At 40.3% G+C, this 21,922-nt stretch overlaps 1 protein-coding gene across 2 annotated transcripts; it reads left to right on the top strand.

Annotated features, from left to right (window-relative positions):
- The first annotated feature begins 3,403 nt into the window (after nt 1-3,403).
- On the top strand, nt 3,404-21,592 carry LOC104426681 (protein HUA2-LIKE 3). 2 transcript variants are annotated; one of them, XM_039304565.1, is made up of 17 exons: nt 3,405-3,867; nt 4,653-4,729; nt 9,474-11,540; nt 12,079-12,538; nt 13,348-13,456; nt 13,581-13,693; nt 13,948-14,135; nt 14,218-14,701; nt 14,853-15,285; nt 15,382-15,537; nt 18,314-18,327; nt 18,839-18,934; nt 19,024-19,100; nt 19,223-19,284; nt 19,718-19,836; nt 20,867-21,034; nt 21,160-21,592. In XM_039304565.1, exons 1-17 carry the CDS (start codon nt 3,745-3,747, stop codon nt 21,190-21,192), a joined length of 4,779 nt encoding a protein of 1,592 aa, XP_039160499.1. In that variant the 5' UTR covers nt 3,405-3,744; the 3' UTR covers nt 21,193-21,592. The 2 variants fall into 2 exon arrangements, with proteins under 2 accessions (XP_010038115.2, XP_039160499.1); XM_010039813.3 differs by lacking the exons at nt 18,314-18,327; nt 18,839-18,934; nt 19,024-19,100; ... (2 more) ...; nt 20,867-21,034; nt 21,160-21,592 and adding exons at nt 15,649-15,705; nt 15,794-16,146 and having other exon boundaries at nt 3,404-3,867.
- The last annotated feature ends 330 nt before the right edge of the window (nt 21,593-21,922 follow it).

The raw sequence follows: 21,922 nt of genomic DNA, 5'->3' as shown, positions 1-21,922 counted from the left end.
CCCCTGGGGTTGTCTTCAAACTTGCCCCCTGGGGGGGGCCCGCCTGCCTGATGGCAAGAGCCTTTTATAGTCCTGCTCAGGACTAGGCATTCAACTTTCTATGGATTTTGACAGTCGTTCTAAAATGAAAAAACTTCAAACAGCCACTGAAAAAACGCATGAAAAGACCGGTGATGTGGTAACAACCATAGCCAATATAAAGTGGTTGAAGGTACTTCAATCTAGCTTTTGGGCATATTAAAGATATACTTTTCCTTTTCGCCTATGTATACAGTTCTTCACTTGCATATTATTTGACAATGAAAGGTGGAGTGTGAGTTCAAAGAGAGCGCTAATAATATTTCCGGATAATTTGTCATTCCTTTTACATGAGTTGAACGTTTTGCAGATTTCGTGGCCAATACATTAATTAACCATTTAGAAAAACCATACGTGGGAATAAGAGAAAATGCTTGAAAAGACTATAAATTTCACAATGATAGCTGGTATCCGCCAACTATCGTAACAAAAATAATCTCATCCCGATAGTAAAAAGAACAACAAACGCCAATGCTTTGCAAGCCGCTTCGGCCAGGCTTCTACGCTCGTTTCCCAGATTATAAAGATGAATCAGTGAACGGATAGCGTGTTCGAATCAAACAAAACGAAAACAAATACAAAAGCCAATGCTTTCTCCATGCGGTAAGAGTTGCTGAGCATGCTTCAACGACCATCATTAAGAGGTTATTATGAGCATTCAAGACGGTAAAAAGCACTGTGTAAGGTCATCTAAATGCGACCCCCTTCACAGTCAAAAGCGTTCTTTGGAGTCTTTTACGAGTGATTATTGTTATTGCTGGCCCGATTTCAGCTACTATCGTAACAACAGAACCCCAGTCACTCTTGAGTTTTAGCCCCCCCTGTAATGTCAATTAGAATGGGCCGTAAGTTGCCACAGAAAAAAAAAACTTAATTTTTGATTTCATCTGTTTCATAAAAAAATGAATGGTTTGAAAAACATCATTCTAAAAATGATCTCGTGTGTTGCTTAAAAAAATTAATTGATGAAAAATATTTTCATTATTAACAATAATTTATGTCTAAAAATATTTTCATGAACGATTAAAATGTTTTTCGTTTGTTCGGTTTTGTAAGAAATACGAGTAATCAATTTTAGAAAAATATTTTCTAAATCATTCACTGCAAAAACAAATGAAGCCTTCAATATAATATTATTTCTTCATCGCTATCTCTTTTGGAAAAGAAAATACTCTTGTTAGGATTTAATCATATATTATCAAAGTTAGGGTCAATTATACCCACTGACAATAATATTATATCAATTTGTCATCTATAATGTGTCTATTTCGTGGAAAACATAATTATAATGGAAAGCATTGTTTAGAAATACAGTTAGTCTTTCTTTATTTAGTTCTATATGATCAAAAATGTTTATTGATGTTTGGATCTCGTTAGAAAATGATTTCAATCTCTTGCCTTTATTTTAAGCAAAAGAAATTCAAACTTTTTACTAATTTTATTTTTAATCTCGAATTTTGAATTACTTTATTTTTTATTTTTATTTTTCTTTTAAAAATCAAAATTTTAATATATTTTTTAATTTTTTCTTATCTTTTTTTTTTTCTTTTTCCTCATTCCTTCACTACGATCGCTTGATGATCACCACAAGTGAGCTCACCTCGCTAGGATTTGGCGAGTCACGAGCTCGTCGGCCTTGGCCAAGCCTAAGCTCGACAAGATTAGCCAAACAATGAGCTAGCCTAGATTTGGTGAGCCTTAAGCTTGGCTACCTCGGCTAGCTTGATCTCACCTAGATTGACCAAGCCTTAAGCTAGCTAGTTTATGTCATGTTTGGTCGCTGAGATGTCGATCATCATCGAGGCATGTGACTAGTGGAGGAAGAATGAGAAAGGAAAATCAAGAAAAGAGAAAGGAAGAAAAGAAAAGAAAAGAAAATAAAAAATTTTAAAAGATAATTAAAATTAATTCTTTGAAACTTTTTTTTTTTTAAATAAACGTTTCATTAACCAAGGATCCTAAAATTAGGAAAACCTTTTGGAAAACGTTTTCTAATTCTTTCAAAGGGAAAATTATTTTTCTAAATTTAAATTTTGGTTGGGAAACCTTTTCCGTTAATTAAGAAAAATATGTTTCGTTGACTCATTTTCCTAAATGAACCAAATGCTTAAAAATGAGGAACATTTTATGAAACGAATGGCCATTGGATTTAATTTTACTATAATAAATTTGTAATGGTACACTAATACGTTTTTTTAAATGTAATTAATAATACACTTTTAGGCTTAAAAATAAGCCGAAAATCAAAAAGTTTTTTCAATAATTAGATTTAGTAAGCAATATAGTAAAGTGGAAAAAAAGGAAAGAAAAACTGAGTTGGATAAGATCTAATGTTTGTTTGAGACAAAAAGGAAAGAGATTTAAAAAAATAACAAACGACAAAAAAGAAAAGAAGAAGAAAAGAAGGCAGACACGGTAGAGGTGGCAGAGGTGAGATCATAAGCATCGCTCCTCCGCTTCTATCCTCAATCCTTTTGCACCGCGGAAAAAGAATTTCTCTTACTTTTAGGATTTAAAATCCAACTTTTCTTTTGATAAAGAACTGTCGTTGGAGTGATTTTTCTTTTTTAATTTTACTTTTTGGGCTTGCACAATTGGACTTTGATACAAATATAAATTTTTTTACATTCTACTAGACTTTGCATTATAATTAAGCTTTAGCAGAAAAATCAATGAGTATCTTTTTCACTAATCGGGTTCACAACAGCTATAATTATCCTAATTTTTTTCATAGATTACTTCAAAGCTTAACAATATTTTAAATTTTGAAACGAAAAATCTAATTTAAACTTCAAACGAAGCACTAACTTAAGGTAAACCAAGATTTTGATTTGGCACAATCCTTATGGATCCATAATTAATTTTGGGGTTCAAACTCGAGATTATAATCTATAATCAATAATTTTAAAACTGTTTTGTCTCTGGAGTGATTATCACTGTTTTACCTGCGACCTTTTCGAATCTAAAGACATACGCATTTTGCTTTTTTCTAATGTAAAACTCAATTCTTTAAAAGCAAAAATAGCCTTACGTAATTACGTGAATTCACGGATAAGTTTTTATAACCATTTAAAATTTATATAAGATATTTTTGAATTTTGAAGCGATTCTCTAGATACGTAATCATTATCCGGTAGGTCACGTGCCCGCCGCTGCGCAGTATCTACGACCTCCTCTGGGACCGCGCTCCGTTAGCACCCCGGCGCACTTTAGCCGTCGCCCCCACGTCCTAACCTGCGCCCACCGGCGCACGCTAGCCACCGCGGGCAAACCAAACTCATATCTGTTCTTCCACTAATCCATCCTCTCTCTTTCTCATTCCTCCGTCCTCCTCTCTCTCCTTCCCTCTCCCCTCTCTCTCCTCTCTCTCTCTCTCTCTCTAGGGTTCCGAACGCGCTCAGTCCCTCACTGTCCCTCTCTTTCTCTCTCTATCTCTTCTCCGTAATTATACAGTGTCGCTCGCCTTGGTCGCCGCGCCCTTCAATGCCTTCAATCGGCGCCGCCGCCGCCGCAGCCGCATCGTCGTCGTCGCCCGGGGAATTTGGACTTCGTCTCGGGGGGAGCGGCCTGGCGGTGTCGGTGGATTCGCGCCTGGGATTTCATGTGAATCGCAATTGCCTGGTTTGATTCGGTCCTGGCGCCGCCGTCGCGCGAGATTCCTCTCCGATGGCACCGAGTCGCAGAAGGGGAGCGAACAAGGCCGCCGCCGCCGCCGCCGCCCGGCGGCAATGGAAGGTCGGCGATCTCGTGCTCGCGAAAGTGAAAGGTTTTCCTGCCTGGCCTGCCACGGTACGTGTGCTCCGCTGTCGTGCATTTTTTTTTTCTTTCTTTTTGGTGTGGATGTTTATCCGAGAAGTTGTGGTTTTTTGATGATTGCGGAGCTGAGAAAAGTTGCTATCTCTAGGGTTTTTCGGGTGACTTTTGGCATGCATATGTGTTAGGAGCCTGTTTTTCTCTTGTATTAGGTCTTCCATAGCTGGCTAAGTTTGATTAGGCGCCTCAAGAGTTTTGAGAAATTGAGTAGGATCGATGGGATGGGTTAAAAAGTGTGCTTGATTGAATTTCTCTGGCTTCGGCTGGTGTTCTCTTTTCGTATCTCACGATTGTTGACGATTTCCTATCAGCTCATATGAGGTGTTCAGCTCGGATTGTAGGAATCTGGAATAGGGGGCCAACTGTTTATTGTAATAGTAAGATCAATTGTTAGCCTAGTACCAAAAATAAAATAAAATTCTTAGCAGTTGTTTTCTTGTTGGAGGTCCATTTTCATGTTTACATCTGATGATGCATGTTGTTCCTAGCCTGAAAATCTTGGAGAAGTATGAGTAGCTTTTTTGTTTAGAAGTTGAGAATGTCTGTGCTATGTCTCAAAACTACCTCGTGTTATAGGTTAAGTGCCTTATTGATATTATGCCCATCAACAGGACTCTCCTGCTTGTGCAAAACTTTTTTTATACCATAATAGATCTTCCCCTTACCCTTCTGTCGTATCTTTTTTAACTGCCTTGCACAGTACATGTATATGTAGTTCATGTCTGGACTCCAGTTAACTAAATTTCACTTTCATTGTGCAGGTAAGTGAGCCAGAGAAATGGGGCTATTCAGCAGACTGGAAGAAAGTCCTTGTATATTTTTTTGGAACCCAACAAATGTAAGTTTGAATGGACCATATCAGTGATCTCTGTAAATTGTTTCGCCATGTTTTATTTATTCTGATCTTTCTGGCATATTTGCGAACATTAGTTCTACTTTGCTGCATGATGCAACTTTTGCCCTGGGAAATAGGTCATGAATTTTGGTCAAATAATAACTAGACTGAGTGGGAGATCAAGAGTCTTTAGAGTAAAAGCTATGCTATTTCTGATTGTTGGAAGATTATCTTGTTTCACTTGATTTGCTAAATTGTGGTGTTGTATTGGCTAGAAGTTAACAAAGGGGAGTGACTATTATGGCTCCTGAGGAATCCCTTATCTTCATCTGACAATGTTAAGAGCCATGCATTGTTACTGACATCCCTTCTATTGAGAAGATGTATCATTTTCAATAGAAATAAAACCCCCTATATGCACGTGTGTCTGTGCATGTGTGTTTGAGAGATAGAGAGAGGCTCAAAGTTCTTGTTAATGAGTGCCATCGGCATTTGTTTTCTGTTGACATGTTGGTGGATAGAAGGATGGATTGATATGTTATCTTTCTGGGAGAGCCATATTTGGTTAATGGCTTTTGAGTTGCTTAAATCAGGCACGTTCTGGAGGCGGATAAGTCTCTATGCATGCTACGGCAATAGCACATGACTGCATGTGTAGTGGGATGTTTGTTTTTGGCCTTTATTTTTTTTGGAGGGGGTCTTGTATGGTGCCATTTGAAGGAACTGGTAAATTGAGCATTTGAGAAGATGAGGAGCATTTTTGAGGTTTTTTTTTTTTTTTTTGTATTAATTTCTCTTTTGGCATCTAGATCTCCTTTATTCCCCGCGATTTCTCCCTTTGTTCTGTCTTAGTTTTTTCAATGAGTTCTGTGGCTTATGTACTTGATTGTTACTGTCACTTCCTAGGAGGAATGTGGGTAAGATTTAAGGCGTTTCAATTATTGTTCAGTATGCATTATCTTGTCATACTTCCTTTTCATTTAGCTGCAAGATGTGAAAGGAAAAATTAGCGCAATTGTTGTCTATATCAGAGCCATAATTGTGGGACGTAATAGGTTTCTTCATTTGTTGGATAAATGAGGGGAATGGAGCATGCATAGCAATCTTAGGCCAAGCTATGTTTTTTTTTTTTTTTTTTTGGGGGGGCTTTATTGTGCGGTGCCACTTGAAGGAATTGATAAATTGAGCATTTGAGAAGATGAAGAGTATTTTTAAGAGTTCTTTTTTTGTATGACTTTCTCTTTTGGCATTTTTGGCATCTAGATCTCCTTTATTCCCTGAGATTTCTCACTTTGTTCTGTCTTAGTTTTTTTTTTTTTTTTTTAAGGGGTTCCATGTCTTATGTATTTGATTGTTACTGTCACTTCTAGGAGGAATGTGGGTAAGATTTCAGGTGTTTTAATTAATGTTCGGTCTATGGATTTTGCATTATCTTCTCATACTTCCTTCTCATTTAGCTGCAAGATGTGAAAAGAAAAGGTGGCACAATAATTTTGTCTCTATCAGAGCCATAGTCATATAATGGTTTGGCCTAAGATTGCTATGCATGCTCCTTTCCCCTCATTTATCCAACAAATGAAGAAACTTATTACATCCCACGAATAGAGCAGAACAAAAAATTAATTGAGTTATGACTCTTGAGAGTAGTTGATGCAGATTTGGGGGTTTCTAATTTGTTCTTGGATGGCTGTGACCGGTGGGCCTTGAGGGATCATTTGGGCTGGCTGATCAAGCTGAAAGTTAGAGAAGAAAGGAATCATCTGTAGCATTCTGATTTGTTAGAGGCTGTGGAGGGTTGATCTGTGTCTGTTTAGGATTGACCCCATAGATTGTTGGTCTCGATTATGCAGATTAGATGAGACATTTGAGGTTGAACTTTCCATCACACAGTGTCCTTTTATGTGCCTTGCTATGTTTCGTTTTCCTTCATGTTAATGAATCACATGAGTACAGATTGGAGTTGGTAATTAGAGATGCCACAAAAAAGGTGGAGATGAGGCGAACTTTCTTGCAGTAGCCCCATCACATCATTAGATGATGTTTGGATGTGTATTATTTGTATGTATTCCTCTCCTATATTGCTATAATTTATGCAATTTTTTAAGTAAAAAAAATAAATTCTGTCTCTTGTCATATTTATTTTTCGTAGGATCTAAAGCTTCCAACCTTAAGTTAAAGAGTTATTTCTTTTGCCTTTTTATTGTATAACTGGAAAATGGTTCCTAAAGTGCTTAATTAAAAAATGGCTTGTTTAACAAAACATACTGTACGATCCTGCCATCTCTTCCAAATTTGGTAGGAATTAAAGCTACCATTTCTTAAGTTGAAGAGAGAAGGATAAGCTCCTCGTTTCTTTTGGCTTCCCTAATTCTAGAACTGGAAAAATGGTATCCTAAACTGCTTATTCAAAAAATGGTTTGTTCATCGAAAAATACCATAAGATCCTGTCACAGCTTTTTTGCAAAGACCAGCGAAGGCTATATCTGACTTTTGTTCGATATATCTTCTACTTCTCAAGTCTCAGTCACTTGATATAAAAAAATGAGCATAGCTTCTGTTTTTAGGTGTAAAACCAAACTGTCTTTACCTCGTGTCATGAAAAAGTATTTCTATGTACCGTGTCAAACATTCGTGTTCTATTTTGTTGAATTCTGGCATTTTGACATTCCTATTCTATTTTGATGAATTCTAGCATTTTGATTCCACTATTCATATCTCAACTTGACAAGTATCCGCTTTTTGTGGGTAGAATTCCTGTACAAGGATAAGCAGTTAGTGTTGATTTAGAACATAGTATTGGAGGACATGCCTCAAATGTTTTCCATAATTCTACCTCAGTCTGCTCCTTCTTCCTGACTTGATATATATGCATACTACTGCAATGAAATTTTCTTTGTGTACCCAATGGGGTTTCAATTACTTGTACTCAATAAGCAAGTTATTTGAATGGATCACCTTTTTAAGTCATAAAACTTTCTTCTAGTAGGGAAGCTCTGTGGGTGGTTAGAATTTTTCTGTGGATTGAAATTTTGATTTCCTTTTTTATAGTTTGCCATAAGCAACCTTTCAATGGAGCAGTATTGATATAATGGTGTTGTTTCTCACTCTTTATATGCTGATCAATCCATCTGAAGTGGGTATGGTACAGTTTTGCTGGTGTAAATTTACTTTTTTTTACATCTACAACTGTTGTTAACAGTTAGCTATTTAGAAGAATCCAAGAAAAGGATATCATGTCAAAAATTAGCCTGTGGTTATGATTACAGGGAGGGGAGGAAATAGAGGAAGATGACCCAGGCAGGTTGAATGCTTGTAGGAATATATACTAGACTCAGGAAAAATTTCATTGAAGCTAATTTGGGCTGTGCTCTGCTCTATGTTCAGAGACACTGTTTTTAAATGGTGAACTGTGAATGAAAAGTTATTTTGGTACAAATTCCGTGTTGTGGGAAATTGCTCATGCATGGGTGGACCTAAAGAACTATGTGTAGATGTATACTTATACAGACATGGCAGACAAGAGGGTATAAAATCATTTTGATTTAGATGAGAAGTTGGGGGGCCTCAGGGGGGCTTTGTCTAATGGGGAGCTAAGCATCAGCAAGCTATCATGTATTGAGTCCTTTGTTTCCTTTGGTGTGAAGGATGGTATGTTTTGGTCTTGGTTCTGTAAATAATTATTCCAAAAGCAATTTTTGGGTTCAATTCATATTGTTTTGCAAAATATTACAAGTACCTCAAATTCTCTCAAATTCATTTGGCAAAAGAGTGGATATATACCCTAAGTGATGATTAAGTTTTATGAGATTAGTGAGAACACTGCCTTTTACTTTAATGATTGGCTCATTGTCTACAGATATGCTTTATATGCTGAACCAACCATTTGGGGTTACTTTGAGTGGTACCTGTGACCACTAATTCCATGTTTTGGGATGTCCTGGGATGTCCTTTTAGCAAATTGCCATAAAATGATCTAGGCTGTAGTTTGTCTGATTTTGCATTTCACATAGGTCACTTCTTTATGATGCCTTGCTATGAGAATGGCACTTTTTTTCTGGAGGACTTGTGGTTCCACTTCCACATCTTTTATGGATGGTACAATGTGTTTTCTTCTGATTTGTCCTTGAGGGATGGTGGGACACGAATTTCGTGTCTTCTGCCTTGAAAAAACATCACCTGAATTTGGGGAAAAAGTTTTCTAACCATCTTAAGTTTGGCTATGCTTTATGGAACAAACCATTGGAAGCTTACAATGGGCAAGAAGATGATGATTCAGGGTTCTACATGAAGAAACAGCATTAAAAATAAGTTGATTGAGGATACTGGTTTTAGTGCATTCTTCTTGGATGGAGTGAAAGATTATCATAGAGGGGATTTTAAGTATGTTCTTAGGCTACTTCGAAAGTTTTTCATGCTAGATTATGACTTTGTGTGAGTGATCATGTCGCCTAAGGGGGCATTGCTATTGTTAAAACTAGAAGCACTAAAGAAAATTTATTGTGGCTCTTGTGGAGGGATACTGTACAAAATAGACGGTGACGGCTGTTTTTTTATTGTATGCTTTCTATGCCCTTTAGGTTTAGTTGGGTTGTTTGGTCGCCTGTTCTGTCAAAACAGACATTCACACATATTATGTATATATATGTATTTTAAGAAAATGGCTTTGTAACTTTTGATTGATTCTTTCTTTTTATTATCATACATTTGTTGTAGTTATTGGGCTTTGAGTTTGACTTTTTCCCTGTAGAGCATTCTGTAATCCTGCTGATGTGGAAGCATTTACAGAAGAGAAAAAGCAATCTCTTCTTGTCAAACGTCAGGGCAGGGGTGCTGATTTTGTACGAGCAGTCCAGGAGATTATAGATAGTTATGAGAAGCTAAAGAAGCAGGAAGAAGACAATGATTTAAAAACTGAAAATGAGCTTGGTGTGACAAATCGAGGGAATACGGTGGAGTCATCACCAGACTTGCATTTGAAGGATCTGATGGGAGCTGCTGCAGGAACTACCAATTCTCAATCAAAGTGTTCAGATGAAAAGGTGAAAGTAGAAAATGAGCAGAATCCGTCTGGTAAGGATGACATAGGTGCAGAAGTAGATAATTTGAATGATACACGAGCATCAGAGGACCAGACTGATGATGGGGCAGTCACTGAAACTCGTCCTCTTTCAACTTATACTTTGAGAAGGAAATCAGGGAGGTCGCGCTTGGAGAGTTCTATTGCACAGGGAAGAGCACCTTCAGCTAGAAGGTCTAGAAGTTCCGCAAGGTTGGAATCCTCTAAGCATGATAAATCTGTGCCATGTGAAGAAGGTGAAAAGATTGCTGGGGTTCTGTCATCAGCTACAGTCCATGAAGGTTCTGTGAGAAAGAGTAGACGAAAAAGGAGAAATCAAGATGTTACTAGAGGTAGTGATATGGATTCTCCTCCTTGTGCTCCAAATGGAAGCATAGATGACAATGATTCTGAAATACTGAGTATGGACTCAGATTCTAATAGTAATGAAGGCAGTGCTGTTGATTCTAGTAATAGACCTTTACACTCTGAGACTCTGGTTGAATCTGTGGAGGGAGATTTTGAATTGAACAAAGGGCTCGACCTCAAGATAAAGGCTGTTGTGGTCAGAAGAAAAAGAAAACCAAACAGGAAGCGAGCAATCAACGATAGTATTGAAACCACTTTAAATGACACGGAACCTTCACATGTTGCAAGTAAGGGCAGTGGTCAAAATTCAGAAAGTGCTCCTGATTGTGATTTTCCAAGGGAAGATGGAGATGAGCACTTGCCCTTATTGAAACGAGCTAGGGTGCGCATGGGCAAATTATCAACTGCAGAAGCTGTCATCAGTACCTCTTCTCCTTCAGAGGAGAAATTCTCAGCAGTAGGTACTATGAATCCACCAGTGCAGAGCAGCTCATCTTTAGATTGTGATGACGTTGATCAACCAATGACAAAAGAAGCTTCAGATGACGTTTCACCATCATACAATTGTATGCAATCTCCGGAATTGAGACATCAACCCTGGAAAGAAAAGACGAATCAGTCAAATGTTGGTTCGACCGATGTTGAAGCTGCTTTACCCCCCTCTAAGCGCCTTCACCGAGCTCTTGAAGCTATGTCAGCCAATGTTGCTCAAGAATGTCCATCTTCTGATGGTGCGTTATTAGCCACACAAAGTTGTTCATCTGATCGGGGTTCTCCTCATTTAGCGACTGAAAGCAAAGTTAGCAATGATTCTAGAGTGCCTCCTTTGGACTCTTTTGGCAACCATGCTCCTAATGATCATGTTCCTTCATTTTCCATTACTTTAAGCCCCAAAGGTGAAGAAGAAACTGCAAAGCTTAGTCAAGAATTGGACAGTTTCCGGCTTGAAATTCAAAAGCAGGAGGAAGTTGTCGCTAGTGATGGAAACTGTCTTGATGGAAGTGATGCTTGCATTTCACCTTTGGCTAGTCTGGTTGCTGCATCTGCAAAGCAAATTAAATCCGTGGGGCACTTACCCCCTCGGGCTGAGGTGAGTGCAGTTACACTTGGATCAGATGTTTTCTCATTAGAACAACCATTGCGTAGAGAAGATGAAGAGAATATTGCCAAGTTTGATTCACTGAGCGCTAGAGCCAACAGTTGTGACAAGCTGTTCAGCATCTCAGGTAGTTCTGTTAGTCTAGATCAGGTCATAGAGATTGAAAAAACTGCTGAAGTCTTGCCTAGTGATCGGGCTGAAGAGCCGCAGCAGAGCTCAGAAGACTTTGGTTGCAAGAATATGGAGCATCTGAAGTCTGAAGATGGTGATACCTGTCATGTTAATGGCATGTAAGTTCTGTATCTTCGTTTTCTGTCTTTTTTCGAAAGGTAGAGAAGGGAAGGAAGCTTTTTTCTCTTATATCATATAATGGTGATATTTTACATGTTGAGACAAACCTTACTGAAGTCATTGGAAAGCTTGAGATGTGGCGAAAAAAGCAAATTAACTTATTGAATTTTGTGCATGAACTTAGATGATTTAAGTAAGCCTTATTCATAGGATGCTCTTGTCTGTCACTGGTATTTTTTGTCATAGTTATGAAATCTTTTAGAGAGGTATGTTCTCATGTTTTAGTGCGTGCATTTTTCTTTTGTCCTATCTGTAAGGCTCGCCCTCTTATCTGATCATGCATGTCCTCATCTCTTCTGCAACTTTAACTCTATTTTTCAATCTACTAATTTTTATGGTGTTCATGGGTGCAATGCTGACCTGCATGCGTTTGTTCATGAGAATGCATGTGTTTAGTTCCTCATTACTGTCTTCTATAATCTGCTGGACTCAATATCTCTTTTGGTGTATTTAAATTTCTGTTGCTTGATCTATTAGGTATATTGCATCTGAAGGCCAACATAAACAAGCCCTCAAGGACAAAAATAATGTCTTTTTTCCTAATGATCACTTATCTGACAAAGAGAACTCAATTGCCTTCTCAAGCGCGTCTTCGACTGATAGACCTCATACTCCCCAGCGAGCATCTCCACCAAGTTCCGCATTGTGCAATATGTCCACCTCAGATAGCAGTAAATTGACCCAAAGTAATGGAAGTGCAAGCCCTGTGGTCAGTTTGCCCCAAAAAAAAGCTTTGCACGGTTTAGCTGATTTTGAAGGCAAACTTGAGTCCATGAGTCAACAACCAAGATCTGTGGGTAAGGGGAGTTCTTCAGATGCTCATGCTCTGCTGTCATCTTTTGAGGCTGTGTTGCGGATCTTAACAAGAACGAAGGAGAGCATCGGCCGAGCAACACGTGTAGCTATTGACTGTGCAAAGTATGGTGCCACTGCTAAGGTGAGTTCTGATATTGATCAAAATTTCTTGGTTATCCATGTAAGCCTTTTTTAGAGGATTTTTCCTTCCTGCAAGTGTTGTAAAACTTAATTCTAATATATCAGGTTTGTCGACCTTGATCACCATCATACTACTATAATGTAACAATATTCATGGTTGAGCTTTAGTTTTTATGAGTTTGAACTCTTTATCAATCTGAGCTCATTTTGTGCAGACAAGAATAAAAATGAGTAAGGGTCAAACTTAGGACAAGATTTCTATGCTGCAAATTTTTTCTCGAGTTGTTTTATCAAGGCCTCGTGTTCCTTTCCTGGTCGGTATTGTGGGTTGGCTTTGAATGATCTTCGAGAGAGTTAGAAAGTAGAAAATGAACAGACCATTTTGTCTTTGTCTTCCCTTAAATATTATTTCTAGAATCCACTTTGGTGAAAATTTACAAAATATCTTCTGGCCTTTTGTTGTTGCGGATGTTTAGGTTTGGGGATTTTTTCAAGAAATTTCACCCAGTGCTGTCATTCTAGAGTACTACTGATACAAATTGTCATTGTGATGATGAGGAAATAACTCCCTTCGTTTTGTGTAGCATATAATGCACAGTGAATTGTCTAGTTGGGGCACTTTAATTAGGGTTTTCAAACTTTACAAAAGTATTAATTTATTTACCTATTTTGATATAATTTGACAAAACTTTTGTTTGTCATGATAAATATTTTGAGTTTTGTCTTAAGAGTGAAAGTATGATGAAATGATGAATTTTAGTTATTTTTTAAATTTTGGCTTACGAAAATCTTACTTGACTTCTTTGTTAGGTGGTCGAAGTGCTAGCTCGGAACTTAGAGAGTGAATTGAGCTTACACCGAAGAGTGGACTTGTTTTTTCTGGTTGATTCTATAATGCAGTGCTCCCGAGGTTTGAAAGGTAATAACCTTCTCTGCTGCCTATGTTTCTCTCTATTGAACTTCTACAGTTCATGCTTGAAAAATTCACTCTGTGTCCTTGTGAAATAAACGTGGTGAAAATTGGGTTGATTTGAATTTCCTAGGTGAGGCTGGTGGTGCATATCCATCAGCTATCCAGGCAGTATTGCCACGATTGCTGGCAGCTGCAGCCCCCCCTGGAAGTACTTCACATGAAAACCGAAGGCAGTGTCTTAAGGTACAGGATTCTTTCTTTCCTTGACTAATACCCTTTTGATGAATCGATGCTTGTGATTTTCCTTTTGATGAATCAATGCTTGTGATTCTCCTTCTTTTTTGGTCTAATGGCTGGGGGCCTGGGGCAGATGGCAGGGGGTGTCTCTCTTGTTCCTTGGTCCTGGCAACCCCTGCTTAAGATGGGATCTAATGGCTGGTTTGTTTGTCTAGCTGTTTTCTCTATCATGTTCTACCTATGGTTTTTGTGCATTCTAGGTTTTGAGACTTTGGCTCGAAAGAAAGATCTTGCCAGAATCTATCCTACGTCATCACATGAGAGAGCTTGATATGATGAGTGGTTCATCTTCAGCTGGTGCCTATTCTCGTCGCTCTTCAAGAACAGAAAGATCTTTTGATGATCCTATTAGAGAAATGGAGGGGATGCTTGTGGATGAATATGGCAGGTTCGTACCATTTTACTTGGGTGCATTCTGGTTTTTACATCATCTTTGGTTGAAAATTAACAATATCACTTTATTGTCTCAGCAATTCAAGTTTTCAGCTTCCTGGATTCTGCATGCCTCGAATGCGGAAAGACGAAGATGAAGGAAGTGATTCAGATGAGAGTTTTGAAGCTGTCACCCCTGAGCACACTTCTGAAGCTCCTGAGCAGGAGATGGCTTCTACTATAGCAAAGCATAGACATATTCTGCAGGATGTTGATGTGGAACTTGAGATGGAAGATGTGGCTCCTTCTGAAGTTGAGATGAACTTGACAAATGGTATTGTGGGTTCAGCACAGAATCCACAGGCTATTGAGCAACATCTTCCACCTGCCTTTGCTCCTCGAGACGTGCTCCCAGCATCTCCACCTTTGCCTTCATCGTCCCCTACTCAGCTTCCACCACCACCACCTCCTCCACTTCCACCACCACCCCCGCCACCATCTCATCCACAATTCCACTCTAGCTCCACAATTTCAGATTGCCTCGCCAGTGGGGCTAATCATCATGTTAATGCAAATGCACACGTGAGTCTCTACCACTATATACACTTTATTTTGCTTGGTTGCTTAGAGAACTGATAGGGTGTATTCTTTATCTGCTTATGCTTATATATCTTTGGATAAAAGTTAATGCTTTAAAAGTATTCTTCCTGTTGGTTTTTGGGCATCTCGGCAGAATCTTCAGGATAATATGGGACCACCAGTTTGTCACCAGCCTGTCCCTCCAAGAGTTGACCCTAGAGTGTCCGCTGGAGTCCATCTTCATGCTCCGGAGTGCAGGGACAGACAGAAGCATATGCATATATCTGATTCTGCAAGCTCTTATGGGAGGAGATCTGTGAGTAACAATAGCCATGATGCGGATGATGTCGAGTGGAATCATAAACCTTATCCTATGAGGCCCCCTCATGCTGTCCCACCAAATCAGTTCTCTTATGTCCATTCTGACCAGCGGGCCAGGTCTCGCAGGGAGGCTCCTCCGCCTTCCCATAGCAGGTTCCACTTTGCACATAATAGGGGCAGTGGGAATCACTACAATAATCATGAGAGAATGAAACCACCCCCATATGAGACCAGAGAGAACTGGAGATTTTCAGCACCTTTTTCTGGTTAGATTTCTCCCAGCATCGAAATCAGTCTTATACAATTTATGTATTCCTTTTTGTTTCACTCTGTCTTAGTGCAAATGTTTCTTTGTGCTCTAGGGCCACGATATCATGAGAAAGGAAAAGGCTATGGACCTGATCAGTATGACTACCCGCCATGTGAGCCAACAAGGTTCCCAAACCATGGATGGGATTGTCCTCCTCGGCCAATGAATCATAGAAATCATGTGCCATTTAGACCACCGCCTTATGAAGGTGACTTAGTTTCAGACTTCTTTTTATTTTAAGTCTGTTCCTTGGATTATGTATCAGCATTTCTCTGGTTGTTATGAGGACTGTATGTGACATTCTGATCGGATTTTCCAGCTCCCAGCTTTTGGCGGCCTAGATGATTAGATGGTGGTTAAGAAGACAAAATTGCAGGTATTTCTCATACTAACCCTGGTTTTGGGGGACTGTTCTCCTTTCTATCAGTGTGGTTTATAATAATTATTTGCCATCACTGATACAGGTACAACCCCTTTCGATCAGGGTTTAAAGGGTCTGATCTTGGTTGTTGTCCAAGACCGCACAAAGCAGGTATTTCCTGACAGGAGTTTGCAAAGGGTTGGGTATAGAACGGCATGCTTCTCGTGCCAAACTGTATATAGCTATAATTGTTATCATGTCCTTTGGAAGAAGGCAGCGAGCGACAACACACTGTCACATGTGAGGTTGGGGGTGGAGGGTGAGAGAGGTGAGGGCTGTAACTAACTCTTCTTAGGTTGAAATGTACAAAAATTTTGTACCCTTTCAACTTTAATTGCAGGATAAAAAATCAATTGTTTCCTGGAGCGCCTGTTGCCCCGGGCATCATTCCATAAACTCTCTCCGTCATTCCACATAGATGCAATTGAGATGGTCTTCTTCTCGGTTTGTAGTTAGTTTATCAAAAGGAGTGAGCTCGCCCTATTTTTGTGTATTGCTTGGGTGCAAAACTACGGATGGAATCTTGGCACATCTGACGAGTTGGCCGATTCATTGCTTGCTTTTGTTGGCGCGTGCCCTCTTCACTGGTTTCTCATGCTACTAGGGTTAAGTGAAAGCGAGAGAGGGCTTCTGTTTGCCGCTGAGGTGGTACGCACAACTGTTCCTTTCTGTTGTATCTTTGTCTGCCACTGGCGATGGACTTGCTGGTTGCAAGGTCTTTCCCTACTTGGGATTCGTGGACCATGCGATAAGACAATACGAAGAAGTGGGTACACCAAACATATAGGATAGGCGAAGCAGACCAATATCTGTTCAAATTAATCAGATGAAGATGTTTAGTGGTTGCATGATCTGGATTTCCGTATCGCAACGTGCAGTCACGAATTACTTATATCAGGCTATCTGTTATTAAGAATTATGTACAGAAAAAGATAGAGCTTGGGGTGGCTTGCGAGATACTCTAATGTTAGTGGGACGGGTTCCAGATCAGACAGAGATCTGTTGACATCCGCCGTCCTAATTCTCTCTCCCCACATAGGCAATTTAAGTGTAGAAAGGACCATACTGATGCGTCGCATTAGTGTCCTGCTGGAGGATTTTCCTTTTTTCGCTTTCCCGAAGGGCCCGAGGACGTGATAAATTCGACGCGGTGGTTGACATAGATCCGAATGACAAGTGAACTCAATCCTGCCGTTCCAACGGCTAAAAGACAACTGAAGCGTCATTAAATGCGAGGCTTGTCCTTGTTGTCTTTCAGAGTCTCAGACCCAGCTGAGATGACAGCGAAAGCCGAGAGATCACCATCTCGCGAGATCTCGCGTTGAAAAAAACGACGGAAAGAGGGGAAAGATTTGCTCCGACCCGTTGCAGGGCCTGCTCTGTCATATTAATCTAGAGGGAAAAAGCCACCAAAAATCCCTAACTTTGCCTCGAATAACAGATTTATCCCGAATTTTATTTTGTAACGTGAACAACCCTGAAGTTTGCTAATTCTGACACATTTATCCTATTAAGGGCATTTTCGTCTTATTTTTTCTGTTTTTTCTTTTTTTCTTCTTCTCCCTTCCCTCCGCCGGAGCCGGAGCCGGCGGAGGGAAGCCGGCGTCCGGCGAGGGCTGCCCTCGCCGGCGTCGGGCGAGGGCTGCCCTCGCCGGCGTCGGGCGAGGGTCGCCCTCGCCTGGGCTGGCTAGGGCCGCCCTCGCCGGCGTCGGGCGAGGGAGGCCCTCGACTGGGTCGGACGAGGGCCTCCCTCGCCCGACGCCGGCAAGGGGTGCCCTCGCCAGATCTGGCGAGGGGTGCTCTCGCCGGCGTCGGGCGAGGGTGCCCTCGCCAGATCTGGCGAGGGAGGCCCTCGTCCGACGTCGACGAGGGCCGCCCTCGCCTGCGTCGGGCGAGGGTGCCCTCGCCAGATCTGGCGAGGGAGGCCCTCGCCCGACGCCGACGAGGGCCGCCCTCGCCTGCGTCGGGCGAGGGGTGCCCTCGTCGACGTCGGACGAGGGCCTCCTCGCCAGTGCATCGGGCGAGGGTTGCCCTCGCCAGATCTGGCGAGGGAGGCCCTCGTCCGACGTCGACGAGGGCCGCCCTCGCCTGCATCGGGCGAGGGTGCCCTCGCCAGATCTGGCGAGGGAGGCCCTCGCCGGACGCCGGCTTCCCTCCGCCGGCTCCGCCATGGCCGGCGGAGGGAAGGAAGAAGAAGAAGAAAAAAAGAAAAAAAAAAAGTTTTGAAAAAAATACCAAAATGCCCTTATGATTTAGGGTAAACGTGTCACACAAATAAAAGTTCGGGGTTTTTTGTACAAATAAAAATTTGGGGTAAATGTGTACGCGAAACTTCGGGGTTTTTCACATCACAAAACAAAGTTTGGGGAAATCTGTCACTTCGATCAAAAGTTAGGGGTTTTGGTGGGCTTTTTTCCCTAATCTAGATGTGTTCGACAACACAATAATCACTATGGTGTATCCGTAGAAATCGATCTTTTCTCCCAAGACTGAAATTCTAAAGCGCATGTCATCCAGGCCAGCATGCCTCTGTATGAATCCACCATCGCGGACGGGTCAAAAGTATCCTGTTCCAACGTTTGTTTTCATACGACTTTCAAGATATTCATTTATATGGTCAAAGCAAAAAAATTCATATATAGTTTCAATAAAGCCAAAGTCGTAGGAACACACGAAATCGTAACGAATGAAATTATAGAAAAAACGCAAGAAAAAGGGGGGAAATAGATGGAGCCCAAGTCACGTACCAAAACACTTCACGAGATCTTTGTTTTGACTTGGCCAACTCAGGTCTCCTCGACTCGTTCTTGCCCGGAATCCTTTTTTAGGGATGGATGACTGGATAAAAATAACATATGGAAAGAGAACAGCTGCAAAAACATAGAAAATGCAGTGGACCCCACGCGGCTTCCTCCGATTGGGAACTTGCCAGTATGATGAAGGCAATTGGCCAACTCAGAGTCTTCTCGACGTGTTATCCTCTGTAATCGTTCCCTTACTCTTTCTCCTCTTTCTCCTCTGTTTGAACCCCCCAGAGGAAAACCATTGCACACGCACCTCCAAGGAACTCTTGCTTCACCAAAAGAAGAGGGCAGACCCCCATTTTCCAGCTTCGTCAAGAAGTAGAAAGATGGGCGCTTCGCAGTCGGTCCCCGAGAAATCAATCCACGAGTTCAACGTCAAGGTAAAATACCAGAAACTAACCTTTCTCTGCACTTGCGGTGATGGTGAAGATGACAGACTAATGAGGTTTATGGGTTATGGTGGGAGCAGGACAGTAGAGGGAAGGACGTTGACTTGAGTACGTACAAAGGGAAGGTCCTCCTCGTTGTTAACGTTGCCTCCAAATGGTATGTCTCTTGCCAATCCCCTATTTCAGATGGGTTTTTCCTTCGGAATTTTTTTTCTTTTTTTTTGGCTTGTTCTTGTGGAATGAATTTGTTTTTGTTGTTGTTGATTGGTTTGGAAACAGTGGATTCACGAATTCCAACTATACACAGCTCACTGAACTTTACAACAAATACAAAGACCAAGGTTGGTTGTTTTTTTCCCCCTTATTTTCCTGTTCTTTTCCTTTTAAGCTTTTGGGTCTACTCCGTTTGGCAAATTTTTATAGGTTCGATGATAATTTTTTTGGTGATGTGCTGATGTCTGGGATTTTGCGTGCAAACGGTTACTTTGCTGATGAATTGAGATGTATCGGATGGAGGAAGTTTTAGAAACTGGCATCAATTGGTTAATTGATGCTGAATGCTGAGGATTTTATCTAATTTTTTTTTAAACTTCATGGATTCTTCGATTTCTTGAGTTCCTTAATGAATTTCAAGGGAGTCATCGTGTATTTTTTCTTTTAGGGGACTAAGTTGTTGCGTTGTGGATTTGCTGCAAATGAAAAGTTGAGTTGTTGTTATATCCCTTGCTTATCATAGAATTCCTTAGAGTACTTGGGTGTTGTTGGGTGCCTCAGGTCTTGAGATCTTGGCTTTTCCGTGCAACCAATTTTTGAAACAAGAACCTGGAACAAGTCAGGAGACACAAGAATTTGCATGTACAAGATTCAAAGCTGAATACCCGATCTTCCACAAGGTAAGAATTGCTGCTCTGCAATCTTACACTTTTAGTAGCTTCGAGTTGTGAGTGATGTGGACAACTGTTTCTATATTGTGTCACAATACGACTTTGGCAAAAAATAGTTAACCTTGCAAACTTATGATTGTCTGCCACTTCATCCTGTACAGATGCATGAGTAAAATCTTATGTGCTGCTGCCACTACGATGTGGATTTTCTTGTTTGTATATGTTTGCCAAAGTTTACCGTTGGCCTGAGGAAAATTGATTTTTATTTGACTTGGTCTCCTTTGCGTTTAAATGCAACTAACTGTTATCTTTTTATAGGTATGCTCTTAGCTAAATCTTTGTAGTAAATACTATGACAACCCTGAACCATAAGCATTCAAATCATGGTCCCTGACTTGAGTAACTTTTTCAGGAGTTTGTTGGCTGGTCCTTGACTCAAATTAATTGAAAGCTAGACGAATGTAATGACACTTGCTTAACACAGCAAACATTGCTTCTTTGAATGTGAGCTGACGGTAGAGACAACATTTATTGTATTGATGATACTTGCTCTCTTGAAATCTATTATGGTAGGTAAACACGTCAGGTTTGGGTTGGAATATTTATTGGTGATAGGTTAGGGTAAAAGTTCAAAGGAGTTGCAAACTTCAATCCATCAGATGTAAGGTATCAAAAGTTTGGTGTCCTACTCAAATGTGACCCCGAAATATTGTCTCTGGGGTAACATGTCCATCCTATGACATGTTAGCTTTGTTGGGAAAAACCTCAATTGATAGCTATTGTTATGTCCATCAATTCTAGATTTGCCTCTTTTTTTTCCTTCTGGTTTTCAGATTGGCATCACTTGACTGCTATAGAATTTTCCTTCTTATTTTGCTCTATTTGTGATTATACTTGTTGACAATCTCTCTCATGTGCACCTATTATATATGTGATCTGTTAATAGGTATGTAGCTTTGATAGTGCTGAATCATCTAGTTGCCTGACAACAGTTACTGCATCCAATTAGCCAATGTGTTAAGTTGCTGTTTGATTCTAGGTACGAGTCAATGGACCAGACACAGCACCAGTCTATAAGTTCCTCAAAGCAAGTAAATCAGGATTTTTGGGTTCAGGAATAAAATGGAACTTCACGAAGTTCCTCGTTGATAAGGAGGGGCATGTCATCAGTCGCTATGGCACAACCACCTCTCCTTTAGCCATTGAGGTACTCTTTCTTTCTCTCTTCACATAGATTCCCAGTTAGCAGATCATCTGCACACGTGCTTTTAGATCATTTTTCCTGGAAGAGAATTTATCACAGCCCCGTGACAAATAATACACGTAACGCAGGCGGAGATAAAGAAGGCACTGGGGGAGGCATGATGTACCTTGCATTACACGATTGACCTGCTGGACATGTAAAGAGGCAATATAAAAGTCAAGGCTGCTGCTTTTTCAGTTTGTTTATATTTGTACATGTGTTTACATGTTTACAATTTTTTGTGGCAGTATGCATGCATTTTGTGTCCATCTTTTCTGGTGTCAAAATAATGGTTAGGATGCTGTTTGATTGTCGACTGTATGACTTGTATTTTGTCATCACCATGCTCCAGACACTAGAATTGTCTGCCTCGTTCACCAGTTCAGATATGATGAGGTGGGTTATGGGAATTGCTGACTCTCTCATGCTGTTTGGTCTCGAGGGAAAACTAATAATTATTGTTGTAGGACGGAGAGGAATGAAGAGGCACAATTTAGTTATGCTGATGCTTGGATTGAGTTCCGAAGGAGTTGCAATCACATTTGACCTTTCCTTTTTCTTTTTCTTTTTTTAATATGAAAAATATGGCCAAACTATGCCCTCCCAAAGGTCCTAGAGTGATAGATGAGGGTTAAATATCTCATGTAATTCACACATCTATTCTTTCGACAGATAAAAGTTTGCTGTGTAAATTCTGTTATGACATACAAACGGGTTGAAAATCTCAGCTTGACGAGAGCATCATTCTTCGTAAGTTGCTAATCTGATCATTTGGCATAAAAAATTCAATTGGATTTAATCCAATTTTGACATTCCCATTTCTATACAAGAAAAAAAGGGAAAACAGACCCA

This window comes from Eucalyptus grandis, chromosome 11 (assembly GCF_016545825.1).
Source record: "Eucalyptus grandis isolate ANBG69807.140 chromosome 11, ASM1654582v1, whole genome shotgun sequence".
NCBI classification, from domain to species: Eukaryota; Viridiplantae; Streptophyta; class Magnoliopsida; order Myrtales; family Myrtaceae; genus Eucalyptus; species Eucalyptus grandis.
The sequence above is the reverse complement of the archived record's forward strand: the minus strand, read 5'-3'. Positions and strand labels throughout refer to the sequence as shown.